The 9,974-nt window shown below is 46.5% G+C and overlaps 1 protein-coding gene across 2 annotated transcripts; it reads left to right on the top strand.

The window, feature by feature from the left end:
• The first annotated feature begins 3,963 nt into the window (after positions 1-3,963).
• Positions 3,964-9,002, top strand: DRD1 (dopamine receptor D1). 2 transcript variants are annotated; one of them, XM_021530668.3, is made up of 2 exons: positions 3,964-5,089; positions 5,814-9,002. In XM_021530668.3, exon 2 carries the CDS (start codon positions 5,822-5,824, stop codon positions 7,181-7,183), a length of 1,362 nt encoding a protein of 453 aa, XP_021386343.1. In that variant the 5' UTR covers positions 3,964-5,089; positions 5,814-5,821; the 3' UTR covers positions 7,184-9,002. The 2 variants fall into 2 exon arrangements, with proteins under 2 accessions (XP_021386343.1, XP_021386344.1); XM_021530669.2 differs by having other exon boundaries at positions 5,766-9,002.
• Positions 9,003-9,974: the final 972 nt, after the last annotated feature.

The following is a 9,974-nucleotide window of genomic DNA, read 5'->3' as shown; positions in this document are numbered from 1 at the left end:
TTTTAGGTTTCTCTGCTTGAGTGATTTAAGATCCAGTAAATGGCCTTTGGATTGGCAGAGCAGGCCAAGCTGCAAGAGAAGGTCACTCCAAGTATTCCTTGTGGGAAAATTTTCTTTCTCTGATCCTGTGGGAGTGAGTGGGTGGAACTGGAAAAACCCCATAAAAAGTCACTGCATAAGCTCTGCAGATTAAATAACACAGTTATTGGCAGCATCACACTGAGTTTAAATTACCCACAGCTCCTGGGGCTGGGGATTGTACAGGTGACAGCTTCTGCTTGGATCCCTGGCAGCAGGTTTGGTACTTCTCTTTCTTTCCTGTCTTCCTCACCTCTCCAAAAAGAGCCATTTTGTTGTAAAATCTGGAGGGGGTTCCAGCTGCAACCTGCTCCAGGGAGATGAGAGAGGGAGCAATGGGGAGGGAGAGAGGGAGTGAAAGGGGAGCAGAGCTTGAACAGGCTCTGAGAAGGAGGGGGCTGGGAGGGGAAGGTGGAACAACCAGAGGATGGTTTTCAGCACTCCTAAAGCCTGTGGGTGACACGAGACTGCCTGAGAGAGGTGGCTGCCTGATCTCCAGCAGAGCAGAAATCCTTTCTGCAGGTTCCATCCGCTGTGGCCCAGGGCTGGGTTGGGCTCCCCTGGCTGGGAGTGAGCCTGTGCTGATGCACCAGTGGCTGAGAGGGGGGATGCCAGGGGAGCAGCAGTGCCTGGTCCTGCCTTCTGAGCACCCTGCAGCAGTGCATGAGCTCCAGGTCCCGGGCAGCAGGAGCCCTGCACAGCAAACCCTTGCAATTTATACCCTACTCCATTACCCTCTGTGTCCAGTCGGAATGAGTCCCCTCAAATGAGTCATTTAACTTCAGACTTTCATACATGATGCTTCTCTCTGGGCTTTTTTGATTTTCCTTTTCCCTGCCAGTGTTCAAATTTCCTCACATGCTTCACCAGTGACCTGATGCCAAGGGATGCTCCGTGGCTGCCACTGGAAAAACAGTTCACAAGTCAACACGTGCTGATGAGCTTTTTGAGCACTGATGTGCTTTTTGAGATCAGCCCTGCTGAATCTGCCAGGCACTGAGGGCCAGCTGCAGTGACTATAATCTACAGTCAAAAACCAGTGCCCACACTCAAATACTGAATATTTAAGCCTCTCATTGTTTGCCTTTGGGGACTAGAAATAATTTCTCTCACTGATCCATTCTCCCTGCTGATGGATCTTTATCATTCAAGAGTGAGCTTGAGATCCTTGGAGATGTTAGCAGTGTTTTTTTTCTGCTGCCACACTTTGCTCTGTGATTTTCCTCATGGAATGAAAAACATTATATCAATTTAAACAATGTGCTTCACTGATCTTAAAAAGACTTCAGAGCTGTTTGATTTCCAGGAACCCTTGACTTTTTCAAGAAGGTTACATCAAGGCTAAATTGATCTCAGCTTATTAGTATAACCAGTTATTTACAAATCTGACAGCTCTTTTAGACATTTCTGAGAATATCCCTCTGCTGGTTTCATGTTTAGTAAATCCCATGCTTGCAGACATGAACAGTCCTCCTGAGGGTGATGTGAGTACAATTTGTATCCACATACTACAATATATTTTGTAAATTCAGCTAAGCTTTCTCCAGGTCTAGTGTGTGCACTATTTAGGTTAAAGTATGTTCATCTCTGAATGCAAGATCTGGGCTTTGTTCAGCTTGGACTTTGTCTTCCAGTAACTAATTTCTGCTTGAATTAAGATTATTTGGATCAACGTGCTACTCAGTATTTGCATTTTTAAGTCTTCATATGGACTAAGTAGGGCATTCTCCAACCAGCATCTCCTGGGAGGAGCAGCTGGGAATAGACACAAAATCTTTCCTTTGCTGGCCATTCCTTTGATTCCAGCAGCAGTTGGTAGTGATTGAAAAACATTAAATAAAGTTAAGCAGCTGTTTTATGTGGGTGCCCAGGGAGAATTTAACAAGCTTTGTGTTTTTTTTTTTCGGAATCTCCAGGAAACACCTGCACCATCATCCTGTGGCTGACAGTTTCAGGCAAGCCCAGAGCTGATTCTGCTCACACTGGCTGGGGGCAGCTTGATCAGAGAGCAGCAAAAGGAAAAACAACTCAACACTTTTGTAACTGGCTCCCAGAGTTGTGGCAATCCGCTGCCTAATCCAAGCATTAAATTTACCTAAATAATAATATGGGTTTAGTGGATTTTGCTTTCGTTCCTCACCTGGGTATGACTGTTAAGTCATGAAAGTTTTAAAAGCTCATAAATTAGCAGAAGTGACAAATGAGTACAGCAGGGTGCCCTGGATGAACTGCTGGTGTTTGAAACTGCTGAAGGGGCTTTGCAGTCAGGGCTGAGCCAGACCTCACATTCATCCCTGGACTGGTCACACCAACTTAGGGGAGAGACAGGAGAGAGGCTCTGGCATTGGAAACTGATGCTTGAATTGCCAAAAAGTAAGGGCTGTGAGAGTCTTACAAGCTGATTTAGCTAGTGATCCAAAAAGCTTTATTTAATGTCAGATTTAAGTGAAACCCTCACTCATGTCAGCAGCATTAGGTTCTTCCAATGCTGAACCCAGCCTCTCCCCCAGGAAAGGCCACTCCCTGGTAAAAACCAACTGAAAAGAAGAATTCACTGGATGAGCTGATAAGCAGATGCTTGTGAGCAGACTTTTCTCTCCTCAGCAATATGTACCTCAGTATTTCTCTCCAGTATGCCTCCAAAATTTTGCTTTTTGGGCAATTGCAAATTGTGAGTTCTCCTGGAATAATCCAGGATAGATGTGGTTGAAAGTAATTTTAGGAGAGCCTCTAGAAGTTATTGCAAATAAAATCAAGTGTGCTTAGTGGCTTCTTCTGCAGGCAATTTCCTCTCAGCCCAGGGTTTCTGTGGAAAAACAAAAACATGCTACCTTTGCAGCAAATACTTATCATGCACTAAACCTCACCTGTGTGGAGCTTTAAGAACAGGAGACAATAGAAAAAAGATCTTGAAAATAGAGAAAGAAAACGCACAGTGAGTTTCATTAGAGATCTCGATTACTAAACAGCACAAGATTCATTTTCTTGTCTATTTTCACCCTCCTCTGGGGATGAATGATGATTAAAGGACAGGATAATAAGCAGGGGAGGGCGGGATGAGAACTTGGTGAGAAGCAGTTAAAATTTATAAAAAAGAAAGAGAAGGGGAAAGGAAAGTGTTTCAGTTAAGTAGTCAAGGTTGGCTTAGCACTGTCCCTGCTTTAAGTGACATTATGAGAAATCTATGACTCAAAAGCAACTACACAAGTGCTGGACCCCACAGAATTTATGTTGGCAACTTATTAAGAGTATTTGTTCTAGGAGGCTTTTAAACCTCCCTGTGATGTCTCTTATATTTATTTTCTGATTTTTTGGGAGGTAAGATTCCTGCGCAAAGGTTGCAAATCAGCATGTTCATCTTTCCCTGCCTGTTACAGCTAAGGTAAACAAGAAAAGACCCTTTAGTAGAAAGAATGATTTGAGCAATAACCGCTCCGGTTTTGGTGCTCGCTACCCAACGGGGCGGGGGAGTTTGCCAAGATGTTTTGGAGGGAGCTGCGGGTCCGCTCGGACGGGCTCTCCCTGCCCTCGGGGGTGCCCCGCTCGGGGCTCCGGCGGCTCCGCAGTGTTCGTCCCTCCCCGTGCCCTGCCCGCACGACCCAGCGCGGGCGCGGAGCCTGTCCGTGGCTTTTCCCCGCCGCCCGCCCGCAGGGTGACGATGCCGGCCGCGGTGCCAGCGCTGCGGGACGCTGCCCCGGTCCGTGCCCACCGCGGCCGCCCAGGAGAGGGAGCCCGGCGGCCGCGGCTGCGCCGGGAGCCGGGGGCTGCGCCAGGCGGGGGCGGCGCACGGAGCGCTGCCCCGGCCGAGCCCCCAGCCCCGGCCGCTGCCCCGCCGTGCCGGGAGCGGCTCCCGAGCGTGCTGCGGGCTGCCGCCGCTCTCCCGCCTGGCGGGGCCTCGCCCCGCGGCCCCTCCCGGGCATCGCCCAGCGCCGAGGCGCGGGGCCGGTGCTCACGGTCCGCAGCCGCGCACCGAGCGTCCCGCAGCTCGGGCAAAGTAATCCCGGCCGCGCTAAACTCCACGAGAGGCGCTCCCGGAGCCCAGCTCTGCCTCTCGCCCCGGCTGCCCGGGACGTTTTTCCCAGGAAGGCAGGAAAAGCTGTCCAGAAGAAGCGGCGCCCTACCGAAGATGTTAGAGGAGGCGAAGGGGGGTGGCTTTTTGCTCGCTGCGTGCCTCCATGCCTGTCATTCCCTTGTCTTAGTCCTTTAGGAAGGAGTCGCCAGGCAGACAGAGCGTTCCTGGAGGGGCGATGCTGCCGAGCCCTGCCCCGGGCAGAAGGAAGCCGGGAGATGCGCGGCCCGGGGCGGGCAGCGGGAGAGTGTGAGGAGCTGTCTCCACCTGCGCCTTTCCGAGAGGGAAAAAGCATGGTAAGAGCTGGACCCGATCCCTGGAGCGCAGCCCCGCTGAGCAGGAGGTGGGATTATTCCGGAGTAGTTATGGAGAGCTATAACTTGGCAGTGGAGTGTTAAAGCGACTTGTTCCTGCTGGAAGAGGAACCCACTGCGGGCATCGCCGGCGTGGTGGCCGAGGGAAGGTCACTCGGGTCCTTCTCCTCTCGCCTTTTTCTTCATCCGGCAAACGACCGAGGGAAAAACTGGTAATCGGCTCTTGCCAGTGTTGGGAATACCGTGCCTTTTGCCTGGGATGATTTGCCCTGATGTGCTGCCTCAACGGGATGTACAAAGTGCGACTGGGACTGATGTGGCCAACAAAGTTTGCAGAGTGATCAGCAGGGGCCGTGGGATGGAGGGAGCTGGGCGCACACCAGCAGGGTCCGTCACGCACGGTCCGACGGCACAGACCTGCTGCTCCCTTGAAAACTAACTCCTGGTGGTCCACTCTTTCTTCTCCCCTGCCAATTTGCACTTCCAGGGAAAAAAAGCCCACATACACGATGCAATGCAGTGTTCCTGTGTTGGTTTTGTATATAAGATTTGCTATGCAATTCCAAAACTAAAACAGGAGGAGAGACGGCCCTGCATCCCAGAGCAAACAGGGAATCAGAGGTGAAAGGTAGGAGCCAGCATTTCTTGTTTAAGTCAAACTAAATAATCTGAGCTACTTCTTGCTGAAAACCTTTAAAACACACCTACTGTATGTTTATTTATTTTGTCTTGGAAATGTAAAACAGTTTGAAACCAAGTGAAGATTTGCTTTCTGATCCTGCCGAGAAACAGAGAGAGAACTGGTGCATTTTGTAACAGGAATGTACCGAGGAGGAAGGATGGAGTGTTTCATTAGTGAGACATTTTGGGAACTAGAGAAAAGGCATCTTGTCTGATATGCTTCAGTAAATATGAAGGGCTGGTGCAGTGGACACTGGAAGCACTCGATCAATAGTCTATTTAAGTGGGAATAGATGCAAGCATGGAAAAGTGATTGCTTTGCTGTGTGTGGGGTGTGCTTGCAGAGGACGGCAGCAGAACATTTGCAGGTGAGCTGTCTGAGTTAGGCTACTCCATGCCGGGGTGGTGCAGTGTGTTTCTGAAGGGATTGCTAAAACCCCCTGTTTGTAGGGTGGACTGTGTTTGTGCATTTTCAGATCCTGCTCACAGGCTTTCAGGATGGTGTTCAGGATGATTCAAAGAGGGTGAGGTCTGTCTGGGGGTGAAGGGACTGTAGGAAAAGACCTTTGCTAGGTTTGGTGATGAGTAATTAATGGCCGTCTGATCTCTCTGATCTCTGCAAGGAGAGGAGTTGATGTCGTCATGAAAATCATGATATGATTTTCCCTCAGGAGAAACTATGACTTGGAACGAGACCACTATGGACGGGGAAGGGTTGCTGGTGGAAAGGGACTCCTCTTCATTTCGGATCCTCACGGGCTGCTTCCTCTCGCTCCTGATCCTCTCCACGCTGCTGGGAAACACGCTGGTCTGCGCAGCTGTCATTCGCTTTCGCCACCTCAGGTCCAAGGTGACCAACTTCTTTGTCATCTCCTTGGCCGTGTCAGATCTCTTAGTGGCAGTTTTGGTCATGCCTTGGAAAGCTGTGGCTGAGATCGCTGGTTTCTGGCCTTTTGGTTCATTTTGCAACATCTGGGTGGCCTTTGATATTATGTGCTCAACAGCCTCCATCTTAAACCTCTGTGTCATTAGTGTGGACAGATACTGGGCCATCTCCAGCCCGTTTAGGTACGAGAGGAAAATGACCCCCAAGGCAGCCTTCATCATGATCAGCGTGGCGTGGACTTTGTCCGTGTTGATCTCCTTCATCCCAGTGCAGCTGAACTGGCACAAGGCTACAACCACGAGCTTTTTGGACTTCAATGCCACCTTAGAAGGTGTAAGCACGGACAACTGTGATTCTAGCCTAAACAGGATGTATGCTATCTCCTCTTCTCTAATTAGCTTCTACATCCCCGTGGCCATCATGATAGTCACCTACACCAGGATATACCGGATTGCTCAGAAGCAAATCCGGCGCATCTCGGCTCTGGAGAGAGCAGCAGTGCATGCCAAGAACTGCCACAACCCAGGTGGCAACAGGAGCAGCATGGACTGCCAGCAGCCAGAGAGCAACTTCAAAATGTCCTTCAAGAGGGAAACAAAGGTGTTAAAGACCCTCTCGGTGATCATGGGGGTGTTTGTTTGCTGCTGGTTGCCATTTTTTGTGTTGAACTGCATGATTCCCTTCTGCGAGCCCACCCAGCCATCCAAGGGAGCAGAGGCTTTCTGCATTAATTCCACCATCTTTGATGTTTTTATATGGTTTGGATGGGCCAATTCTTCCCTCAACCCCATCATTTATGCCTTCAACGCTGATTTCCGCAAGGCTTTCTCCACCTTGCTGGGCTGCTACAGGCTCTGCCCCATGTCTGGCAATGCCATCGAGACTGTCAGCATTAACAACAACGGGGCCGTGGTTTTTTCCAGCCAACATGAGCCCAAAGGGTCCAGCCCCAAAGAGTCTAATCTGGTTTATCTGATTCCACACTCCATTATCTGCCCGGAAGAAGAACCTCTAAAAAAGGAAGACGAGGAGGGCGAACTGTCAAAGACCTTGGAGAAAATGTCCCCAGCCCTGTCGGGTTTCTTGGATTATGAAGCTGATGTTTCTTTGGAAAAGATCAATCCCATTACACAGAATGGGCAGCATAAAACCTGAACAGTAAGGTTTACTTAGCAAGACCTAATGGTGTATATTGTAATAATCTTTTTTGGGAAAAAAAAGATATACAAGAATTTTTTGGTAAGAACCTAAGCTCTAAGGGAGAAAAATGCACATTTACACCAAGCCCAGAATTAATTTTCCTGGCATTCAGAGCAAATTTAACATTTCGAACATTTAAATAAACAGAAAAAGATACTGGAAATTGGTTCTAAAAAACTGTACTGCTCACACTGAGGAAAATCTACAAATTTAGATACAGTGCAGTTACAAAGAAAATGTTGCTTCTTCTCTGTACAGAGAAATCAGTTTCTAGCTAAAAGTGAGGCAAAAGATAAATGTTGAGTATTTAAAGATTAATGTTTACTAGAAGTTAAAGGATTGCTTTGTCTTGTGATAGTGGGTGTTAACAGGTCCTAATTAATGACTGAGGGATTGTAAAGGTAGGTAAATGCCTTCTTAAAATTATTTCTGACAAATAATTGAGCCTTATAATGAGAACGGTTATTTTTAAAGCTTTGGAAGGTAATATGTTGATACTGGTTTTATTTATTTATTGTTTTAAATTGATATTTTTCATATGTTACAACCAGATCTAGCTTTATTTATATTATTTAAGATGTTTAAACAATGGGATATTTTTGGAGTGTCATAACTGCATTTTGACCAGTCAACCAGTCAGCACTTTATTACAAGCTCTGATAGTCTGGACAGCTGGTGAGGGGAATGGAGGAATGTTAAGGAACTCAGCAAGAAATTAAGGAATCAAGAGAACTGATGCTGTGTGGAGTTGGTTTGCTTGTGGGCTTTTTTTATTTTTAAGTGGGATTTCTTTCAAAAGATAGGACCAGAGTTGACTGAGTTGAGAATTCTCTTCCCTTACAGAAATAAAAGAAAATGCTGCTATTTATTTTTAAAAAGTTTCATGTTACAGAGACTTTGCTAGAATGTGAAGTTTGTGGATCTGTAAATACCTTAAATATGACTACAACCTTAAGAAGAATCCAGTTTGGGAAGGAAAGCTTCTTAGATAACAATTCTTAGTATATAGTGTTTTGTATTTATGTAAGATAAACAGCTTTCTCAGACTTTTCTTATTTCAAGTCTTGGATATCTTTTCTGAACAAACACACTGGGTTATAATGGTAGGAAGGATGCCAAAACCTTGTTATCCTGCAGGACCACCTGGACCCTGCTGTCTGTCTGCTCCTGTGTCACAGTCAGATTTAAAACCTGAGGTCCCTGGTGCTTTACCCCGGGAGGACATCACAGTTTAGTGATTGCCATGTCAATCCTCCAATCCATAAGGAATAGTGGCCTCATTACCATTTTGGATTAAAGCATTTCTAAATATGGGTGGAACTGCAGCCTCCATCTCGAGATCCTCCTGTGAACTCCAAAAAAGTTGCCAATGTTTAATTAAAAAATCCTGCTACTTTTCCACTGTCCTTCCCTGCTGCTTTCCCTCTGTAATGCCAAGAGCAATCAGTGAGCATTAGCAACAGGAACATTGGGTGTTACTATTCAGCAGCATTCAAAGGAATCAATTTATTTTCTAAATGGGAGAAAATACCCTTTGGAGCAACTTTTTCATAACATATATCAAAACAAATGTGTTGTCAGAAAAAGAGAACTGAGAGGAAAAAAAAATTTAAAGTCTAACAAACTATATACATCCTGCATCAGGTCTGTGTATTTATGTATTGTGAATGTTTTCATAATTTTATTGCCTGTATGCTGCTTTCATACATATAATAAAATTATTTTGTGAACAGAAGGCCAAATAAAGCAATCTACATTGCATTTATTAAATACATGCTGGTTTTTGGCAGTTGTATTAATTGTGTTAAAGGGAAGAATGGTTCCTTTATTTTCCCATTTGCCCTTATTTGGGATCACACCCATGAAGCAGATGGGAATTTCTGTTAAAAGCAGAAGAAAACCTCCTTACTAGAGACCACTGAGCCCTTGCTCTAAACTAGGATTTGAAAGCAGTAAAAGCAATTTGGAAACAGCCACTCTGCTTTAAATGTGTAAAGCTTGACCTACTGGTGACTTTTATTTAAAAGATTAATTCTTACCTTGGTGTAACAGCATAGTGAATTTGGTTTATAACATGTTTTTATTGCTGTTCTTCAATTTCTTTTTTCTTTTTTTTCCCTCCCAAGCTGTGGAGTACTTCTCAAAGCCTGATACAGCCCCACTGCTGCTGTCTGTTTTTTGCAGCAAAATGAGCCATTTCAGCAGTGAGGTGATGATGGGTGCAGCTGAGGATCCCTCTGCCCCTGCCAGCCCTTTGCTTTTGCCTCTGTCAGCAGATTCATTTTGAAATGAAGAAACAAATCTACATGGTCACTTCTGCCTCGAGCAACACCAGCATGACCAGTCCAGCACCTGGGACTGGAGCTGGTGCAGGAGCTGTGGGAATGTCCAGGTCCCCCTCCCTGGCTGCTCCTGAGGGTCAGTGAAGCAGCAGGTCTGGGGCAAGCAGGGCATCCTGGCTGCCTCCAGCCTGTCTGGGCTCCTTTGAGAAAATTTCCTCATGCCTGATTTTTTGGGGGTACCTTTTAGGAAAGACTTCATTTCTGTAAAAGTACACAGGCCAAAGAGGAGATTCTGAGATTTCTTACTTATTCTCAAAATTCCCAGCAGTCTGATACAAAGGCAAAATACAAAATATGATTTAAGGAGATCATGTAAAGCAATGCTCTGTTTTTGCATGAGTTCATAGGGGATGATTTGTGTTCTGTGATAAATGTTTGCTCTGCTTGACCAGGAGCTCTCACAG

This window comes from Lonchura striata, chromosome 15 (genome assembly GCF_046129695.1).
Source record: "Lonchura striata isolate bLonStr1 chromosome 15, bLonStr1.mat, whole genome shotgun sequence".
Lineage (NCBI taxonomy): Eukaryota > Metazoa > Chordata > Aves > Passeriformes > Estrildidae > Lonchura > Lonchura striata.
The sequence above is the reverse complement of the archived record's forward strand: the minus strand, read 5'-3'. Positions and strand labels throughout refer to the sequence as shown.